This window comes from Corapipo altera, unplaced genomic scaffold, assembly GCF_003945725.1.
Source record: "Corapipo altera isolate COAL_440 unplaced genomic scaffold, ASM394572v1 268, whole genome shotgun sequence".
Classification (NCBI taxonomy): domain Eukaryota; kingdom Metazoa; phylum Chordata; class Aves; order Passeriformes; family Pipridae; genus Corapipo; species Corapipo altera.
Window position 1 is genome coordinate 3,162,084 of NW_020884901.1, and position 22,306 is coordinate 3,184,389.

At 46.0% G+C, this 22,306-nt stretch overlaps 1 protein-coding gene across 3 annotated transcripts in view; it reads right to left on the reverse strand.

Annotated features, from left to right (window-relative positions):
* COL5A1 (collagen type V alpha 1 chain) overlaps positions 1 to 22,306 on the reverse strand; it is a 148,460-nt gene that overhangs the window by 98,153 nt on the left and 28,001 nt on the right. For 2 of the 3 annotated variants that reach the window (XM_027650240.1, XM_027650239.1), the window contains exons 2-4: positions 16,782 to 16,949; positions 10,958 to 11,171; positions 10,195 to 10,357 (exon numbers count right to left, since the gene is read on the reverse strand). In XM_027650240.1, coding sequence (XP_027506041.1) covers positions 10,195 to 10,357; positions 10,958 to 11,171; positions 16,782 to 16,949 — 545 coding nt within the window. Of the gene's footprint in view, positions 1 to 10,194; positions 10,358 to 10,957; positions 11,172 to 16,781; positions 16,950 to 22,306 lie in introns of those variants that run through there. The other variant, XM_027650241.1, reaches the window with a different exon arrangement.

Genomic DNA, 22,306 nt, shown 5'->3' on the forward strand with positions numbered 1-22,306 from the left:
TAACACTAAATTTTGGTTGGAAAAGTATTTTCCTGCATTTGGCTGGTGACAATCACCAAACCATGGAACACCAAGCAGGACACATCTGGTGGGACCACCCAAGAAGGAGCTTTTGTGCAGGTTCCTATTGCTAATTGCCACCACTTCTGGAAATTTGGCTGCTCAGGAAAGAGCTGAAAATGGAAAGCTGAGCTAGTGTGCAACACCTCTTGTCCATACATCTTTCTCCCTCTTCCTCCGGGAAACTACAATGTGTCCTTTGATGATGTTTTCATACTCCAGTTTTTTCAATTATGTTTCAATAGTGCTAATTGTCCATGAAAAATTAATTGGGTTTTATTTATTCCTGCAAAAGAATCTCCATGCAGCATCTGCCATCTCCAATGCAAGCATTCAAAACGAATCTTGCCTTGGAGTTGGACTTTGATGGTCCTTGATGGGTCCCCTTCCAGCTCAGGATATCCTGTGATATTTTTTTTTTCAAGCACAAAATCTGTGTAGTTCCGTCACAAAGCTAATTTGGAACTACCCAAACTTTTCATCCCAAGAAAGAGAGCTGGGTTTGAACACCCTACAGCCTGAAGAGCAGATGTGAAGTTCAGCCCAGAAATATGGTTTTCCATTAAGGAACAAGAATGGATGCAGGCAGAGGTAGCTGAGCATCACAGCTGAGATTTCACTACTCTGAGCAGCAGGGCTGGAAGAGGGTAAACACAAATTGCAGATAAATTTGCTTATGCAAGGCATCAAAGCCTCAGGAAAACCTCGCTGTGTTTGCAGACATTCCAGAGCTGAGAACAGTGCACAAAAGTAATATTCAGCACCAATTCTCTCATCTCCCCACACATTTCACTTCAGTGGCCAGAGCACTGTTTGTTCAAGCAGGTTTGACCTCCCGAACCCCTGCCAGAGTGTGGCTACGTGTGCAGAACAATGAGCCCACGGTTAGAGGCTTTTTTCCGTGTTCTTGCAGGGAATAGAAAACACACATCCACACAAACACACTGGCCCCATCCAACCTTCTGCACAACTCGTTAGGAATACCCTCTTCCAGCTCCTGTCCCCAGGGTGATGTATTTATTGTGAACATACACATTCGATCCCGCTCGGCTCTGTCGGAGCGAGCAGTCCACCTGCACACTGGGGATGTCTGGAGCGGGTTAGGATTTTCCTTTGGGTTTTGGCAGCCAGCCCAGACTGCCTCAAAGAAAAAAAAAAAAAGAAAAAAAAAAGAAATAGAAAGACCTCACCATGTGTGAGGAACATGTGTTTCATTTGTTCGTACCTAAGTGACGAGGGAACGGGTTGAACACAAAGTCAGCTAAGAGGTTTCTAGGTTTGGATGGTCTTTTCTCTGCTGGGTTTAGCCTGCCCTTGCTGCAGGGAGAGGTTATGTGAATAAAAACTTTGCTCAGAGAAGTGCAGACTGCAAACTGTTCGAACAATAACAATAAAGACCTAAATTTCAGAGAAACATCAGCTTGAGCACCACCAGGTCAACAAGGACACAAACGCACCTCCCTGCATGACCAGCTTTACAAAGCTTGGTGCTCACCATCCTCTTCCTCACACTCCCATGAGTTTGGCTCAGCTGAGTCTTTACTTCCTATCAGTTCACTGCAACAATGCAAATCAATCAAGCTGTTTGTGTATAGAAGAGGTTTTTTTCCTATTCAGAGGCTTCTGTTCCAGAAATTCACTTTTATGCAAATAAGACTAATTGGTGAGTCACCTCCCACATAGAACAAGGTTCCCAAATTAGCAGAGAAGGGGAAACATGCCCTGGTTTGGGCTGGGGACATGCTGTCATGCTATGCTCTCAGTAAGCTCTTTTCCATGTTACACAGCCACACTGCCAATAAAGTTCAGCTGGAAACTTCTCCCCAAGAGCACGAGGATTTGGCTTTTCCTCCATACTCAAGCTGAGGAGAGTCATCTTTCCCAAACGCTTCCATTTGCTCTCCCTTCAGTGCCTTTCCAAGACACACCAAGTCCCCTTGTGGTGCCTTTTCTGCTCCTGAAGCCTCGTCCTTCTCCCTGCAGACACCCCTGTCCACAGCAGCACTGCAAACCTCGGCATGATGTCACCAGAGAGGAGCAGGTTTCCAGCATTACATCACCCTGTCTGGGCTCAGCAATCAGCCTCCTGCTCCTCAGAGTTTCCATGGAAGAAACTGAGCCCCCTCCTCCTTCCTCCCACTGTTCAAGGGGGGGGGGGAAGCGAAGCACAAACGAAGCCATCAGCTGGAAGAGTAATGACCCTACACCTGAGAGCATCCATCACCTCTAACGAGCCTGCCTGGCCCTCTGCCTGCCAGCATTTAAACACAGAGCTCTGCCAGGTGAACGTCAGGAACAGCCAGACACAACCCTGCTCCCCAAACCCCACAGCCCCTGTGCTGGATGGAAACTGCTTTGCAGGACGAGCTTTGCCTTCCAGAGATCACTCAGTTTTCCTCCTTAGCAGGTTCAGCTGATTACCCCACTCTGCAGGACATACCCCAGGCCAGGGAAGACTGGGAATAAACCTGCCTGACCCTCCATGCCATGGCTTAAGACAGCAGGGGTGGGGAGCCCAGCAGGGGACAACTCAGCATCCCTCCCCGTGGCAGTTCCCCCCAGTGTCCTTGCCAAGCCCTCCAAAATGGAAAACACTCCTCCAAACCAACTTGCCTGCAGGGGTCCCTGGTAAGGCAACCAGCAGGCTTCAAACTGTGTGTTTGAACCATAATAATAAAAAAATAATTGTGGATTTTCCCCTTTGGTGGCTGCTGGAGTCATGGCCCATCAAAGCTGCTGTGACCATGGTCCAGAAGCAGGCAGGGAAGTCAGTGGTCCCTCAGACAGGGGTGAGGTCCCACATCCTCCACCAGCAACTCAGAGAACATTAATTCTGGATTTTCATTTCCGTATCCTCAGCATTCACCATATTTTGCTCACAGAACTGTGAGGAGAGACATCTCTATAAGAAACTGCTCTTGGTTGGAGGTTTTCTCCCATTCACAGACACCAGCAGAGCGAAGCATCAATTGAAAAGCCCTTACAATGACATCAAAAGGACTAAATTCCCTTCCTAGACAGACAATCCACACCAGCACTGAGGTCAGGGTGGGCAGCCAAGCACACACAGCTATTCCACACCGCCAGACTTCCTGGGATTCTGCTGTCTCCCCATCTCCTTCCAAGCAGAATCCTTTTGTCTCCTCTGCTGGACACAGGGAATATGAAGTGCTGTGGATAACCACAGCTTTCAGTCACCACCTCAGGTGAGGTCAGGAGGAAATAAGGACCATGAGGGGATAAGAGACTGCCTCAAAGGTAGCTCTCAACAGCACCATCCTGAGGCAAAATCTGAGTGGGATCACAGAATCCCAAACTGGTTTGGGCTGGAAGGGACCTTAAAGCTCATCTCATTCCACCCCCATGCCATGGGTAGAGACACCTTCCACCCCAGCAGGGTCCTCCTGTAAGACTGAGCTTTAGTTCTGGGCAAACTCTAAGAAGCTCTAAGACCCTGCAGCTTCCTAAGCTGATGTGTAACTTGGCAATATTAAAAGATGAATGATGGACTGAATGACTGCTAAACATCGATAAAAGCACTTTTATGATCTCTTTGAACAATAAAGTGCTTTGTAAGCTATCAGAGGCCTGGAGGCATTTGATACCAGCAAACTGCACTAATTATCCACACAGGCCAAGGCAGTTTCTTTTACAGTTTATGGAATTTAGCACTAACAAAAAAAAACAACCCAAACAAATCAAGCAACCAACCAAAAATAATAATAATAAAAAAGTTAGAAACATTAAATATGTGTATTTTGTAATCATGACTAATAAGGCTCCATCATTACAGGCAACCCTGACCCAGTCACCAAGCTTGACTGCAGGCCAGATGGCCAAACCCCAATTACCCAGCAAATCTAAATGAAAAGCAAGAGTTTCACCGAAGTGTATGCAAACAGTTCAGTTGATGTTTCCACCCCAGCTCTCACTTTCCTTGCTGGCACCTGACAGCTACAGGTCAGATAAAACGGTGTCAGTTTAGGGTTGAAATGAAACCACCTGAAGCACAGCCTAACTTTTACAAGCTGTTTTGCAATTCTTATTCTGGAGCAGGTCCTGCCCCTCCCTCGATGCAGACACGCTGATAAAACCAGATGACGTCCCTGGGCACCCGTGTAAGACGATGCTGTGTCTGAGACATTGCCAGCTGGGGCCAAACATCACGTTTGGGTTTTGATTAGACTGACTCCATGGCCTGGACTCTGGCACAAAAACCCCACCGTTAATTGCAAACCCATCCAGAGGCATAACCTTCAATAATTGTGGACGTTTTCTAGGCAGCTTTGCTCTCCTGGAAGAGCAGAGTGCTGTGATTTAATCCATATGTCTCAAATGCACCATTTTGCTTAAAGAGGATCCTTTGAAAAAAAAAAAAAAAACAACACAAAAGCAGAAGAAATGACGAGAAAACCAGCAAGCAAATGGAGAATTATTAGGAGACTGGGGAAAGCTACAGACATCTTCAATAAAGAACCCTAAATGCTGGCTCAGGATGTTTTATTTTCCATCATCTCACACCATGGTATATGCTGGTGGTGTAAAACATCGACTCTTTGCACTCCCTGAAAGACTCCACAGCAAAGGAGGTGAAATCAGATTTGGCAGACCCAGGAAAGCAGGCAGCCAGCACTGTAAATTAGCTTCTTTCAGCAGTCTGCCAAGGTAGGGAAAACAAACGGGAACGTGTATCTGTGCTGCATCCCGACAGAGGAATCCAGGTTAGCAAAAAAACCCCAATTTTTAGAAATGCCTTCTGAAGGTTAACAAAAACTTAATAAACCTGAGCTTTGCCCAGTTCCTTCCTGACCCTCTGGGCTAAGCCCAGATCTTGCAGAACACCATGGGTCCAGTGCTGAGCTCGTGAAAAGCCTCACTGAGCTCAGTGGAGCTGTTCCAGTGCCTCTGGTTTAAAGATCACAAAATCATTTAGGTTGGAAAAGACCTCCAAGATCATCAAGTCCAACCTTTGACCGATTCCCACCTTGTCAACTAGACCAGAGCCCTGAGTGCCACGTCCAGTTTTTTCCTAAGTACTTCCTAGGATAGTGACTCCACCACCTGCCTGGGCAGCCCCTTCCAGTGCCTGAGCATCCTTTCCTTGAAGAAATTCTTCCTGAATTGGGAACCTTCTTGCTTCTTCTGTGAATAAACAAATAACTGCCTCAAAGAGGAGACTCCTAAACTTCTCCATCTTTACCAGAAAAAAACATAAAATGCAGCTGTGTGTATAAGAACCTGTTTTCATTTCTACACCTTTCAGTAAAACAAAAGCTATTGATCCAATCTCAGAGCTGTCTGAGAAAAATAACCTACAGAAACTTAAAAAATAAGAGCACTTTACAGACACAAAAATGCTACAGCCAAGAGCATGGGAAGGGAAGGAGAAAGCCCTGATGATAGTGAAATGAAATCTGGGATTATCAACCACAGTGATAATTGGTTTTTAAGTGTAAACAAGGCAGAAGATGAAAAGAGAGTTGGCATTTCAACCCAAGAGCAACAGAGCACCTGAACAGCCCCAATGTCTCTGCTGAGAGCATTGATGCTTCTATTCTGCTTTGTCTTGTTGTGCCTTGAAACACTCAACAGCCCTAAGAGCACCTCTGGCTCCCTGCCCGGCCTTTCTGGCTCTCCCCGGCCCAAATTGCTTTCCCTCCATTTCTGATGTCTTGATTTCACTCGTGGTCATCAAAAAAAAAAACCCAAAACACAAAGGAGGAAACAAAATAAAAAGCAGAATCCTTTCAACATCATCCAACACTCCCCCACACACACACACAGTGTGCCACAGCTCATCCCAGGACAGGCTCTGGCACAAGGGACAGCAAATACTTTGTCAGCCCCTCGTGGTTTGGCAGAACAGTGCCCACAGGTGTCCCAGACCCTCTCCCTTTGCACCTTGTTTGGCAGGGTCAGAGGAAAGCACTCAGTGTTACAACACCAACTAGACCAATGAGACACAGTTATGGTGCTCAGCTGGACAAAATAAGCTCCTCTTTGTCTCTCTAGATGAGCCAAGAGAGAAGAACATAAACCTTAAAAAGCAACCTACACATGCACCGAGCTCTTCCACTTATGGGGAAACTCATTTCATCTACTCCAGACACTGCTGCAAACCAAAGTTATTTCCAGAGTTACCTTGTGGGACAATCCTACAAAATTTTAAACAGGTGAACCAAAGATAGTTTGCATCAAATGTACTCACTTGTTACTAGGGTATCATCATTGTTTTTACCAATGTCCCCATCACAATTTAGTGATGCCAGCTCTAGCTCTGGAGCCAGGGGCTGTACAGTGCTTTTATCAGCACACAGCAGCCTTCTCCTGGCAGATCAGAAGACAAAATGGGATATCCAGCAGAAATATGACATAGGAAGGAGAGCTGCACAGTGCTTTTATCAGCACACAGTAGCCTTCTCCTGGCAGATCAGAAGGCAAAATGGGATATCCAGCAGAAATATGACATAGGAAGGTCTGAACAAACTTCATTTTGCTCATCAGCCCATCACTGAAACACTGGTCTGGAATAACACTGAGCAATAAAACAAGGCTGGGCCACTCACTGCTGCAGAAACCAAACTTCTTACATGAGATATTTCCAAACATTATCACAAAGGGGTTAAGTCCACCTAAACCAGGCCAGAAATGGTAAAATTTACCTGCCACAGCTATTGTGCAGCAATTCCTATGCATAAAGATCCTCCAGCTGTGGATTATGGGGTTTCTCTGGTCCCTGCTGTGACACAGCCACTTCTAGGACTGAATCACAGCCCCAGTGACCCTCCTAAGCCGGGATCTGAACTTTGTTTCAACCCACACCTGCTAAACCAGAGCAGCCTTAGCCCAGAGCCAGCTGAAATGCCACCAGACCATCTTGGCCAAGGAAGGGATCAAGGGACCAGTTTGTTCTCCACACAAGAACTGCTGGGATCCTGCACAGAAAGGTGACTCCTTCAACAGACCACAGGCACTGAGCAGGCAGATCCTGCCCTGCACCCCTGAGGAGAGGCAGGAATGGGGCCATCACATCAGGATGTTTTGCAAAGTCTCCCTGGCTGTCAGGCAGAAGATGCTTTGCTTTCTGGGAAAGGGACTTTCCCAAGCTTCATCCTCCTTCTATTCCTACACTAAAGCACCAGGACTCTGCTAGGACTTGGTCTGTAATTTATGTTTTTAAAAAAGCACATCAAAAGCAGCAGTTCATCCCTCTAAAGCTGAGATACATTCACATGTCTTCTGACTCCCTCCCAGTGCTGCTGTAGCCACGGGAACACCTCTCACTACAGCCTACAAGCAGGGAGAAAGTGTTTGCCCTACCCCACGGGCTATTTCTTTTCCCTTTCCCTCTCCCACCTCAAAAAGCCCTTTGCTGTCTCACAGGAGCATCCCCTCACTCCCAGCTTGAGGCTGGACACCACTTGCCAACCCCGGAGCGAGAGCCTGTCCTGACATTTGTGAACTCCTGTTTTCAACAACGACTCAGCACAAAACTTAACTTGTACAACCTGGGCTCCAGGCTTGGCCCCTTTTCAAACCTCCCCAGCGCTCCCCTGGCCGGACAGAGACCCACACAGCCTCCCAGCTAATTGAATTTTAATGAGAGGAAGTCGTTTTTCCACTGGAAGAATGTTGTGCTAGAGAAATATTTTGAAACTCCTCTAACCTTTCCTGCCAGGCTTTTTCTGCGGCAGAGTACGAGTGAGGAAGTTCCCATCCCACCATTCGGTTGTGCTGCTCCCCTCACAACCCCAGACGGACCTGGAGCTTAAATAATTGCAACTTTCAAAACGAAAAGCGTTTGGGGGTTGATTTGATTTCAGTCCTGACCAGGAGGATATGAATTCCCACTGCTTAAAGCTCTTGTGCTGAGACACAGCCGATCCCAGCCCTCCCCAGTGCTGTCTCCCACCCCACTCCCATTTAACTGGGTTATTTTATTTTCCAGCATAAGTGACAAACACATAAGAGCCATGGATGCAGAAAACACTGGGGAACATCTTGTTAGCTGAGGTTTGCAGAGCAGTTGCCTGCAGGACAGCAGCAGCTTCATCTGCATGAGGTCCAAAAGTTATCAGCTTTCCAGGACTACATAAATTTACCAGTTTACACCCATTTCCCATTGTTGTGAGCCACAGTTTTCCCTGTAGAGTTTCTGCTTAGTCTTGCAGAAAGAAGAAAGGAGGGGCCAAAGGAAATGAAGTTGCTGAGATATGAAGGAAATTAGGTTATAGTCCACTGCCTTCAGAAAACCTATTACACTGGGTTTAAAGCTGCTGGTATCTTAAGGGTGACAAAAAAAAAGGATAAATACCAGAACTAGAGCGGTTTTTATGTACAAATTGTATAATGTCAGTACATATAAGGCAGAGGAGAAAAGTATTTTCTGGTTATGCAGTTCTCAGTAAATGCCTGCAAGATCTTGTAGCTGCATCTCATACCCAGGACAGGGAACAGCTCCAGTGGAGAAAAAGCTCACTCCATTCTATCCCACATCCCAAGGCTGAGGAGGTTTCACAGCCCCTCTGAGTTTATACCCAGAAATGAGACCTTTTCAGCAAGGGAGCCATGGCCAAGGCCATGGAAAGGTTTAAGAGAGGAGCTGGGAGACCACTGCCACCTATGAACACGTGTTCCCATCTTGGCAGAGGAATCAGCTGTCTTAAATCCAGGTGAGCCCTAAAAGCCCCCTGGAAGCACCTCAAGCTTCAGAGGCATTTATGGAAAAGGTACCACTTTGCAAAACAAAGGATTCTAAAGTGCAGGTTTCTCGCTCGCTCTGGATGTGATTCCAAGTTCTTTACGTGGATCTAGTAGATCCCTGGATCCATCAGCTCTCCCCAGAAGAGCTCACCACTTCATATAACAACTCCACTCAAAGCACAGCACCCAGTGCAGCTGCTGAAATATCTGACAGAACATCCAAAGCCTGCTAAAGGCGCCCCAGTGCCCCTTAAACCCAGCTTTTACTTTCCATTTTCATTGTTAAACTTCCCAGGGAACGTCCCTTAATTTAATACAATTTAGAGATTCAGGTCTAACTCTGTAGCTGGGATTTTGGCAGCACTGCTCAGTCCATGCATTCCTGCTCTGTTTACAGCAGCTCAGCTCCCAGATGTTGGTAATATTAAACAGGCTGGAACTTTCCTTCCAAGTGACAGCAAAATGCAGACAAGAGCTGGCTTTGCTGTGGCTCTAATTATCCATGGATAGGAGATATTCCTCATCCCTTTGCTGGGCTGGGGGAGGCCCAGGAGACACAGCTCTTCCCCCACATAAATTCAATAAAAGTAAGGAGATAGAGATCAGTAGGCCTTGGTTTACACTCCACTGCACTGGGCTTGATTTCAGGGAACAATTTTAGCTTGCAAGAAAGATCAGGAACAAGATCCTCATCCACATGGAAGTCTCAGAAGTGCAGCAGAGCGCAGAAGTTGAGACTGCCAGAGAAATGCATACATTAAACTAGTTGCTGAACTATGGGAAAAACTTCTGCCATATGTACCTTGTCTATAAATAATCCTCTATCTCTTTGCTTAAATCAGAGGAGCTCATGGGAACTTTCCACCCATCAGGATTTTGCTTTGTTTTTGAAAGCAGTCGCCGTGTGGGAGGTGACAGGGCTGCCAAACAAGCTGTCAAGGAGAGTCCCCTTTTGTCATGGTGCAAGAAACCAAGAATCCATGGCCAATGCATGGAAAAAAGAGCAAATTCCTACAGCCTCAGAGTGAACTGTGACTTGCAAGGGAGCTGCTTTCCTCGGCCTTCGTTTTCTGCCCCTGCAGCTTTATCTAAATCTTAACAGGGACGAATGAAAACCTTGTGAGCCCTTCCCATGTTATATGTGCCAAGAGCTACAGAATCCCAGGGCAGAGATGATCCAGAATTCCAGCAAAGGCATGAAACCAGAGGAGCTCACTCCAGCAGGTCATCTGGCTCACGATTTAATCGTTACTACAAGAAACATTTACTTAGTCAAAATAAAAACTTAAACCAAAAATTACACACAACACCGTTCTGCTGTGTAAAAACCCAATACAAGTGGCAAAACTGAGCTGTAAATATCTCAACATCCAGAAGCCAGCTCATCCTCTCTGTGGAACAACCCCAGAGCTGCTCCTTGCCACGACTTACCTCAAAGACTTCCTCATCCAATATCCTCGTTCCAAACACGATGATGCCGTTGACGTCAATGATGGGATGGTCACTTCTGTCCAGGAACTTGGTTATCTTCTTTTTACAGTCCAAAATCAAGGTGACATTTTTCTTCTGCACGCTGAGTGCTACTCTGTGCCACCTACAAGAACACAGCCCACAAATGTGTTAAACACAGCCTTGGGCTTTTCCCAGAGCAAACTAATGATTGTGTAACAAGTGACGTTTCACAAACTGATGTCCTGCAAACCTTCCTGGAAATTCTCCTTGGGCAGCTAAAGATTTCATGTGAAACACAAAGGCTGACTGAGGAGATGCCATTCACTTTTCATCCCTCCAAGACAGGTAAGAGAATGCCAGTTCTGGCTTCAACAAGAGGCAGAGATAAAAAACCACACAGTGACTCCCTGGTTATCCCCTTTTCCACCCTCCTTATGTCCTGCAAAAGTCTCAGTGGGGATTTTGCAAGACAAACTGATTTCTTAAGGCCCTTTGCAGCTGAAGTCCATATTCGTGTCCCCATCAGTGTCAGACAATTTTGCACTAACTAGTCATTCACACTTCTTATATATATAATATTTATTCACTGAAGGTCAAAATTACAGACTGGGACACTTGGCAGCAGTCAGAGGAGTGTATATACATTTATATAGGCATGACTCCTATTTTACACAACGTTCAACATGCTGGTATTGATATAAACAATGAACTGTTTTTCCTTTGTGCACAAAATTTCACTTACTTGCCATCTGCAAGGTTAATGCCTCTAAAGAGAGGATAGTCTTCTGGGCCTGGCTTTCCTGTATGGTCTTCATACAGGAATACAGGAGATCTACCCAACTCCACACCAATTTGCTGGATCCCTTGCTCATTGTAAATTGAGATCAAGAAGGACTGACCTCCTTTCTTCGCTTTTACAGTGGTTAGAATGGAGAAGTCCTCGGGGAATGGGGAAGCTGGAGTGGAAAAGCAAAGAGGTTAGTCAGGTTTCCTTGAAAATTAATCCCTACAGAAAGAGTCCTGCTGTCTAATAACCCATGGGGAGACCTCTGGTTTCTCTCTCCACATGTGTGCACGCCAGCAACCTTAAAAATTTATATGGGGCCAGGTGAAATCTGGCTTTCACCCAAAGCTTATTGAGATACAGGGTTGGGAATGGCTGAATCCCAAAGTAGATTGGACCAGCAAAGCCAGTGTAGAGCAGTGTCCCCAAGGGACACCTAACTCCTCCTTACTGTGCTCCTAACCTTTCCTTAATGTGCTCTAGAGCTTTTTAGGAGACAAGGCAAAACTTTGTTTCATATATCTTAAGGTCCCAAAAAAGAGCTTTAGATGTCAGAAGGACAGAGGGAATTAAGCATCCTGTGCCAGGTAGGCACACACAATATTGAAGGGGTTTATTCGAGGGAGGAGGGAATTACATCAGGGTTTGTCCATTCCAGATGAGAACAGAGGAGTCTGTGGCTTTGGCTTTCAGGGTTGGTGCAGACACACCAAAAAAAAAAAAAAAAAAAAAATCATTCTAAAACCAGAAATAAATGTGGCAATCAGTAGGAGGTGCTAATTTGAACTTGTCTGTGTATTATCTGATTTCTTAGCTTTTTGTTTTTCCACTCAGGAAAGCAACCCTGCCTGATCACACAGGTGATTTCTGTCTTTGTTTTTGCCAGGTTTGGAGGATTAAAACCATTAAAGTCCTGTCAATACAGAGGTAATGCTCTGCACAGGGGAAGGGTCAATCCATGCAAGGCCAGACACACACATTTAAAGTTTCAAGTCCATCTGGGCATCACCCTGTTGTAGAAACCCAAACTCCTCTGTTAGGGTTTCTCTGCCATTCAAACTGAAAAAAATGAGCCTGGATGCACATCCCAAATAGGACATCAACACCAGAAGCATTAATAAAGGAGATTTCTTGATCAAATAACAAAGGTGGCACCCCCAGGGCACCATAAACTCCTCAGATGCTGCATTTCAGCAGTGTGGGGCTTGCAGGGAATCTTTCCTTCAAGGTCCACCTTTCCAAAACAAGGATTACGTTGTACCCCTGGATATTATCCCCTTGAGAAATCTTAAACCACAGCAGGGCAGAGTAAAATGGGGCAGCCCCACCAGTGGGACCAGCCCCCTGTGGCAGCCGGTGGCACACAGGGAAAGGAACACAATGGGTCACTTTTAAACTGCACATGTGTAGCCATATGAACCACAGAAAACATCCAGCTCGGTGCCTGTAATCTTCAAACATATTTCCTTTGCTCCTTTAGGCTTTTCTTAGATGTTATCCAAGGGCTGCATAAGGGATTTTGAACCAGGGAGGGGATGAGGGACATGGCAGTGGGGAATTCTTCCAACCACAGCAAAGTTAGAGAGTTCAAACGAGCTCAACCTCTCCTCTTCTGCCTGGGAGTTGCTTTAACTTTTATGGACAACCAGTGTCTTAAATGCATTTATCTGCCTAGCACAGGGCAGGGGAGGAGGCAGGAGAAATCTGGGCTGCATCAAAATCAGCACTGAGGGGACACCAAAGGGGAGAACTGAGGATACCTACAGAGACAAACACAGTTAATATCCCTCACCTTGGTTAAATAATATTTGGAAAGCAGCAGAAAGCAGCATTCGGCAGAGAGGCTCGCAGTCAGTAATTAAATGCCAGGATTATAGCCTGATTTCCCCCCAGGACACAGACCCAGATATTTGGCAAATGCAGTATCCGATTTTTGTGCCTCCCATAGGATGCACTGAGCTTTATCTCCCTCCTGCTGTACACAAATCCTCCTGTAGCTCTGAATCAAGACCATACGCCTTCCTGGTTCCAATTACAGGCTACAGATTTGGGCCTTTTATGTAAAATAGTTCATGTCCAAAATTTCATTATGAATCCACAATACAGTACCTTTCAACTTGGCCAAGCTGCCAACTCATTAAAGAGCTGCTTTTAATTTTTTTTTCATTATTATTAAAATGTCTCCATGGTGATGCGAGTTTCTCAACCCAAATAATCATAATGGATGAATTATAGCTGACATTACTCTGTTACTGCTCTGCTGTCCTGGCAAAATAACAATGCCTTCACTGTCATAGCTAGAAATGACCCAGGCTGGTGACTGATGTATGAAAACACATCCACACAGACAGCAATACTAATAAATACAACGTAATAAATATATGAAGCACACAGAAATTGACCCAAATCCCCTTAAAAACAATGGGGACACCCCCCCCAACAAAGGGTCTGGGATTGAGTCCTCATATTGGATTCACTCTTCAAACGAGCTCATGCTGAGAGATGTTGCACATCCGTCACTTAAAGGCACCGCACCAGTGACGAGTTTGGCTTGGCATCCTCCTTCCACCCCCTGGCCAAATCCTCTCAAACTCACTACATGGAACCTCCTGCAAAGCAGCAACAAGGGGTGAAGGCCCCAGTTCTACCAGTGGAGCCATGGAAAAAGCTGCCCAATGCCATCAGCTTCCCTGGAGCAAGTGCATGTGTGGAATGCTCCAACAGATAAACCAGCAGGGTCAGGCTGAGTCTCTTCTTCTTTCTTGAGCACCATGACCAGGGATTAAAGGCTTGGGTACAATATCATGGTCTTCAAAACAGGGACAGCTGGGACCTTCTTCCTGATCCAGGTGTATCCAGACACAGCCTAAAATAAAGAGCGAGCCCTGCTCCTGATCTGGTAAGGGCAGCAAAGCTTTAGCTGCTTATCAGCAAAAAATAATCAGCAAAATCAAGGAACTGATCCAGTTTCTGACACAAACACAAGGTGAGGTGATATCATTTCCAGAACCTTTCCAGCTTTCAGAGGAAAACAGCTCTCCAATGGTTTTACCAACTTCTGGCCTTTTCCTTCATCTGAAAAGACTCAATTGTGAAATGACTTATTTTCCTCAGAGGTGACTGTTCAAGCTGTAACAGAGATTTTCAAGAATGCAAGTGACAATTGAAAATTTGATTGAAAAACACAAAGGACATTTTGCTGGCTGCCACTGAAAACCTTGCCTTTCTTGCTTCTGCTGGAAGAGCATGGGTTTTGCTGGGAAGCAGAACTTATTTAGGGAGAAAGGACAAAAAGCATCTCAGCAGATTTTTCTCACTCTTCAGAGCTTGCAAAAAACAAGTTTATATATATATATATATATATATATACACACACATCTTGCTTTGCTGGCTGTGGCAGCAGAATGCAAAGCCCATCAAATTACCATCTTAGAAAAGCACTGACTTCTAATTAGCACAAAATATTCTGTACAGAGCACGTTTGCCAAGGGTGCTCCATAGCAGGGAGGGAAAGTCACGCTCCAACCCACCCGCCTGGTAACGGGAAATCACTAAACCCACATTTCCCCTGGTACACTGCACCGCAATTACTTTGTTATCTTCATCCCCTCTCTCTCTCATTTGGTGGTGTGAGCTGAAGTCACATCTAGTTATGGAGATGTAAAGAGAAAACATCTGTTGATCTGATGGAAAACACCAGGAGTTCTTTGCTTTGCTCTTCCCTATTTCCTCAGTGAGCAGCAGAGAATACTCCACAACTTTGGGAGTCTCCAGAGAGGGACTGAGCTGCTTCAATGACCCCATGGCTGTCCAGATGATGAAATGATTCAAAAGTTGCTTGATGACACCAAGGAAACACCATCCAGGTCTTCTATCCCAAGGAAGATGCAAACCAAGAACTCATTGAGGACATAATGAGTAGTGAGGTGGGACAAGAGCAAGAAAGTCTCCTCCAGTGCCAAGTTCTCTCCTGTGACCATGATTTGGTCCCTGCCTGTTGTCTTGTTGTGTTAACCTCTGTCAGAACCAGTGTGATCCAGTTTCCTTGCTACATTAATCAGGCAGAATATTCCATCCTTTGTTTTATATCTTGGGGTCACCACTGTTTGCTGGTTTCTCTTACATAAACATGATCAGGCAAAATTTCACAGTGGCTACAGAAGCTACTGGAAAGCTCTCAAATCCACTGCAGTTGTATATTCCAAACTGGAACCATTTCCTTCAAACCCTTATGAGCTTGTAGACACCAGCTGGACCAAAACTTTGAGTCATTTCAGATACATGTTGTGGAGGGACATGATGGAACATGAAAGCACAGCCTGGCAGAGGAGGGGTGCAGTTGGGCACACAGTGGTGTTATCTGTAGTCAGAAAGGACTGTCCTGCCCTGGGCAGCAATAAAGACAAATATAGGGTCTGTTTTGCCTTTCTGCAGACACTTAAACAGGGCTTTAGGCAGGTCCTTTGCTAAGGGCTGACCATGTGATGATAGGCTACCAGCCTGTCAAACACTGCTCTCATCTATCTTCATGTCAGGCTCAATTTGTGTGCAAGACACTGGCTGTGCTCCTGCTCACCACGGATTAAATATAATTCACCTGCTTGTTGTCACAGCAGGACAATAATGAAGCCTGAAAATAACCTCAGTGATAACACATGCAATGAAGCAACAAAGGAAACAGAGGAGCACAGGATGGAAGCACATCAGCAGCCCAGCTTCAAGGTCTTCATTTGGGCCACTGACAGGCTGGGTCTGATAGAAACAGCTTGTTAATTAAAAAGCATTGATAGTGGCACAGAACATTAGCTCTGATTTAGCCAATACATTCACTGTCTCACGAACACTGAAGGAGAACGTGTGTGTCTGCTTTGCTTAAATCACCTCCTGTCTCACAGACGAGCTTCAGGCAGTGCCTTTGCCTCACTGCTAAACCTTCCTCAGCAAAGGCACTTTTCTCACCAAACTTAAAAAGTCCTGCCATGCCTGTTGCCAGCACTACCACGTGAAACAGGGATATCCCAGTGCTCCTGTATGGCTTGGGAAGGAAGATTTCTGATGGTGGCTACACGCTCCAGACTGAGGCTCTCAGGCAGTGAGGAATTCAGGTCCATAATGGGTCCAATCTTTTTACAAACACATTTCACTCTGTGGGAGTTTCCCTGAAAAATTAGACTCCAGTGCATCCTCAGTCAGAAATAAAATGGTCAGTAGCCCATGTGCTCTCCAAGGGCTTTGTGAACTCCTGCATCTTCGTGGCTTCCTCTAATGAACCTCCCAGTCCTTCAAACAACTTTTCATGGGACATCTGTTCTTGTGGGACAGTCTATTATTTTTATATGGTGATTATTTGTGTTATGAGAGACACCACAGCCACAGAATAAGACCCCACTGTTCTTGGCACTCCACAAACACAGAACAAAACACAGCCTGTGTTCCTTTGCATCCTCCAAGCCTCTCTCCCCAGCTGGATGTCACCGTGTGATAATGAGAGAGCAGAAACTTTCCAACCTAGGAGGGGACAGATGCAGGCATTGGCCACATCTTCTGCAGTGAAACCCACCACCACGTGCAAATGCAGTGATAAAAGAACAACTACTGCAGTTCTATTGGATGGCTGGAAGTTTGCAGCCCCCCTGAAACAGCAGAACCACTCCCCGCCAAGGGGAGCGTGCAAACACACTTGGAAAATTAAGGAATCACACAGTGTGCCTTGTGTGTGCCTGCAGAATTTGAGGAAAGGGTCAGATGCTTCCAAAGGATAAATAAAAAGCTGGGGACTCACCAGGATACAGCTGCTTTGTCGGTGCACTAAGCTGAGCATCTTTTGTTACTCTATAAGCAACATCTGCTTCTTTTGAAGATCTTCTGCTTGTGCAAAACCCTGTTGTTTTTGTTATACCATCAGGTAAATTATGAAAATCTAGTACCTTCAAGAGGTCTGCAGGGTCAGCTGTGAAGAGAAAAGGAGAAAACAAGAATTAGCAGGCAACAGGACTGGCACTTGCTCAGATCCAAATCAGTCTTAGCCTGCAACACACAAATCCATCAACACAACCTTAAAAACAGATGAAATAGGCTTTCAATACATCTGCAAATATGATGTTAATACAGCTTCAAAGCCAGCACGTTGTGCTGCTGGTCAAAGACACTAATTCAATGCAGAGAGGAGCAGCTCATCAGCTGTCTGCACCAGGACAGGAGGGAGAATGGGCTGTCTTATTAGTTACAGTAGTTGTATTTTCCTGGATGTCTTCACCCAGTCTCCATCATTCAAGTGCATCCTGAAGATTAAGCATTTAGACAGGAAATTCATGATCTGAGAGAAAGGCTTTAAATCAACAAGTCACCATCAAGCTGATGCAGGTCTAACCCTGCCCGGGGTGAAGCAAGGTGACACAGGGCAGGGATGCAGCATAGCTCTACCTCAGGCAGCCAGGTACCCAATTCCCACCAAAATATTCCCCAGATATTCTCCCCCATGACGCTGGGATTTCTGTGCAACCACCAGGGCACACGAGAGTGCAGCTGGATGGTCAAAGCCCCACATTTGCTTCACAGAAGTGGAAAAAAAATCTATATTTTCACTAATGACATGAAGCAAAAGGCTCCTTTCCTCAAGCACATCCCATCAGGCTCATACCCTGAGGCTCTTAGATAATGAAGAGACCTTGTTTGACACCCTGAGCTCCCCACACCAGCACTGTCAGGGCTGGTTCACCACCAGATGTTCAGGTCTCCAGGATATCAATTAAGTAATGCAAGTGATACGTCTCATTAACTTCCTAATCTGGTCTTGCTCATGTCAGGAGAGATGGAGTCTCCAGAAGTGGAATAACCAGATCTGACTTAAAACCCTTAAAAGAAATGATTCTGAATTTTGACTTGATGGTTGGAGCAAAATGCTGTCAGAAACATGACCCACCCAACTCAAACCCCAGCAGTGCCCAAAGCAAATTGGCCTGTGCTGCTTTTGGCTGGGGTAGAGTTCAATGTCTTCAACAGTAGCTGATATGAGGCTACATCTGGGATTTGTGCTGAAAACAGTGTTGATAACACAGGAATGTTTCCACTGCTGCTGAGCAGGGCTTAGGTGGAGTCAATGAACAGGCTTGGGGGTGCACAAGGAGCTGGGGGGGACACAACCAGGACAGCTGACCCCAGGGATATTCCACCCCATAAGGCATCATGTCCAGCATATAAAGCTGGGGGAAGAAGGAGATAGAGGGAACACTTGAAGTGATGGTGTTTGTCTTCCCAAAACACCGTCATGTGTGATGGAGCTCTGCTCTCCACGGTCTGCCCATGAGAAGTGGGCAAGAATTCCTTGTTTTGCTTTCCTTGTTTTACCTACTGAACTGTTTTTATCTCAACCCACCATTATTTTTTCCCCTCCACTCTTTCTGATTCTCTACCCCATCCCCACTGGCTGCATCCAGGGGGAAGGGCTGCACCATGTCCATCAGCACCGAACAAACTCTCCAGCAATGGAAAGAAACAGCATGAACACATCTTTTACAATATCAAAAAGCTTTGGTTACCAAGAAGATCAGCCTAATATTTGCATGGAAAATTCATGTACATTGTTAGGCAGTCTTTAAAAGTTTCCATAATCCTGAGAAACTGGGCCCTCAATGAGAGATTACAAACATATGGCAAATCCAAGTGAGCACAGCAGATAATAAAGGAGCTGAGGGAGCCTGGCCTCAGCAGCACACAGCTGTAATATTTCCTCATCTCTCATTCTTGTTAGGCAGTGTATGGATGACACATTTGTCTAAGCTCTCCTTGCCACTTGGATCTTCCCCCTGCCTTCCACCGTGCTTTATTTCACACAGAAGTGTCTGCACACACACACACAGCAACTAAAATTACAATAAAACTCCACTTCTGCTTCCAGTCACATCCCTGTGCTTCAAGAAATTCAGAACAGCCAGCTCCTAAGCTGCCTCCAACATTTATTTAGGGAGCAGAGGGGAGGGAAAGCAAGGGGGAGGGGATGGGAATTCCAGAGTCCCACCATCAACCGGGTCCCCACGCCGGGTGCAGGGGGTTTGAGCCTCACTCAAGGCTGCACATCAGCCACCCAGAGGTGTTTGCAGGAAGAGAAACATCTGCAGATGAACCCACAGCCTGGAGGCTCAGCTGCTGTTATGACAAAAGCTATGGGAACATCCTCTCCTTTGGCAAGGGAGTGCTCCTGCAGTGGTTACAGGCACTCAGGGGAGCTGGGCCTCCTCCAGGAGCCACCAGCAGGTTTGGAGCTCCAGCTCCTACCTGGAGCCTTCTGAGCATCCCCAACCCTTCACCAGTGCCCTGGTGCAGCTCTTCTCGTTTGTAAAGGATGATTCAAGCACACCTTGCTGCTTCCCTGCACTGCTGGGAGCCTCCAAACACAACCTGCAATCCATCTTCACTGCCAAGGAAGATCCTCTGTACCTCCATAACTGTGATGAATTAGATAAAAATGAGATATTAAAGTAGAAAAACAATCTGAATGCTGCCCAAACAAACTGCAAACCTCACAGGTGACCAGCAGGAGAGGACAACCCTCTGTTCACAGAGGTGCATGAGTGTCTCATCTCTGCTTGCTGCTGGAAATCAAGGAGGGGGTGAGGAGTCAGCTACAGCCCCACAGGCCACTGATGCTGCACTTCATCACTAAGAGCATCCTTTGAGTAGGACTCCAGCAGCATGAAAATCCCCAGCTCTTCCTAGAAAGATGAGCTGCACACAGGAGCAGCTCTCATTCCTGAGAGCTAAATCAGTTCATTTATTTCCTCTTGATTTTTCAGCCACATCCAAACTCAGCAATCTCCTGTAGGAGCTGTGACAGCCTCATGCCCAGGACAGAGACCTGACTGACCAAATTCAGGCTCTGCAGAGTATTTCTTACAAGTTTGCACTGGGCTTGGCCTTCATCTGAGAACTGAATTAGCTGTTGCTTTATGAAAGCTTTTCTTTTTTCACTTGCTGTTTTATGAATAACATCACTGTGCAGCATCACACACAGGAACATTCTTTGCTCAAGGTGCACAGGTCCCCCAAAGAAACGAGCAGCTCTGTCCCTGCTGTGTCAATATACCCAGTACACAGAGAGGCAAACCCCAAACAACTAAAATAGACCAAAAATCAGAGCAGAGGCTGCCCCAAAAGCCTGCACCCAGCAGCCTGTTAAGCTCTTCAGTCGGACCAAAAGGGAGCATTGCTTCCCATTTTAACAGGGCAGGGATGTCAGGACCTAAATATGCTCCATAAAGCTCAGAGGAGAAATAGAGTGTTGGAGGAAGGAATGGAAAGATAAGAATTAGTGTCAGAAGGTTGGCTTTTGTTCAGTTCCAAGGAAATGTGGAACTGGGAGGGTTCAAGGCCAGGTTGGACAAGGCTTGGAGCAACCTGGGCTAGTGGAAGGTGTCCCTGCCCATGGCAAGGGGTGGAATGAGATAATCTCCAAGATTCCCTTCCAACCCAAACCATTCTGTGATTCTGTGAATGATTTGCTGATGAAACAAGAGTGGCAAAAGGAGGAATTAAATCCCCACTTCTTCCATTACCACGATTAAACCCAAATCCAATCTTTCTGTGATCATCTGATTCCTAATTATTTAAATACCTGTTAAAACCTGGAACAGAGGCAGCTGGCATTAAGTCTGTAACTCTGCCTTGACCCAGCAATGGCCAGACACATTTTCTTTCTCACACATCAATATTAGAGCAAATCAAACAGGATACATTGGAACAAACTCCCTGGCTTTGGGCTGGCCACGGGCTCCAGTGTGGCCATACCCTGCCACCCCCTCTACAGCCAAACCACCCTCTTGGACTCAGCCATGGGATGCAGGAGCAGAAATACCCCCACAGGACTCAAAAGGAGACCAGAGCATCATTAACACCTGACATGGAATGTCAGAGCAAACCAGACACCCCTGCCTGGGGGCAAACCCCATTCCCAACAGGATTGGGCTGTTCATCCTCACCTTTCCTTCCCCTAGCTGTTGCTTAAAAAAAATTTGAAGAGGAAAAGAAGTCTTAAGCCCTGCTGATCCTTCAGAATACATGCAATAATAAACAAGGATTTTATTTAAATGCCATTTCCCTTGCCAGTCACAGAGCAGGAGAGAGGGGACACCCAGCCCTGGTTTGGCTGCAGTGAAGGTCAGTTAGAGACTTTCTCCACACACCATCTACCACATGACTGCTGTGCAAAGGTGGAACAGTTTGATTTCCCCATCCTAATTTGTGGTTTCCCCTCCTAATTTTATCTTCCCTGGCCAAGGCATTCCCCAGGGAAAGGTATCCTGTCCTCACTGCACTCCTGTGAGGGCTCATGGGGGTCAGCCCAAAGAGGACCCACACTTCCAGTTCCCTGCTCCACAGCTTGATGCTCTCAAAGGCAGGATGGATCAACAGAAAAATAAGACATCATTCCACCCTCAAAAAAATCCAAAAAACCCCAAAACAACCCAAGAATCTGATGGAAATTCTGCTCTTGAAATTCTGTGCAAGATGGAACTGCAGCCTCTGTAGACCACACTGAAAAATCCCAGCATACACAGCATTAGCCAGAAGTCATTAATCTAAGCCACATTTATGGCTGTAATAATAATTTTTAACACCTGAAGCACAGCTCATGAATGGGCCCCAAAGCACTTCAGGATCCATAAGTTGCTTGTGTGTTACTTGTGAGTATCCATGTTTCCAGTGTCTGAAAAATTACCAAATTACAAGCAACAAACCTCAAAACAAATCTCATTTTTCAAGCTCTTTAATTAAATCCTTATCCCCAAGGAAATCCACAATATTTAAACTTGCCACTGAGCTGAAAGCTGGAGCTACTCAAGCCCTGCAGTGCTGGGGAGAGACATTCCCTGTGTCCTCCCTGCTCTTCCCAGTCACCCCACACAGCCCATCAGGGTGAACTGGGCAGCACCAACGTGGACTGGTCAAAAGGTAGAGCCAGATCTACAAAAAGGGTTTGGTCTGGATTACAGTGAATTATAAAGCTGAGCTCTGAGGAACTTGGTCTAGTGGAAGGGGATCAGAATGAGAGGAGCTTTAAGGTCCCTTCAACCCAAACCATTGTGTGATGATCACTGAACACATTCCTAGAGCTTAGACTCAAGGAAATCCCCCATTCATCAACTTTTTGCCTCACAGTATCCTTCAAAGTGGGGAAAAAAAAAATCCTTTCTCAGCATCCTGAGACCCGAATTTATTGCACCCAGCTGAGCTGGTGCTGCATTAACACAATAACCAAGACATTTGGGTGCCTGGAGAAGGGGTCACCACCCTGTGAAGGGAAAACCATTC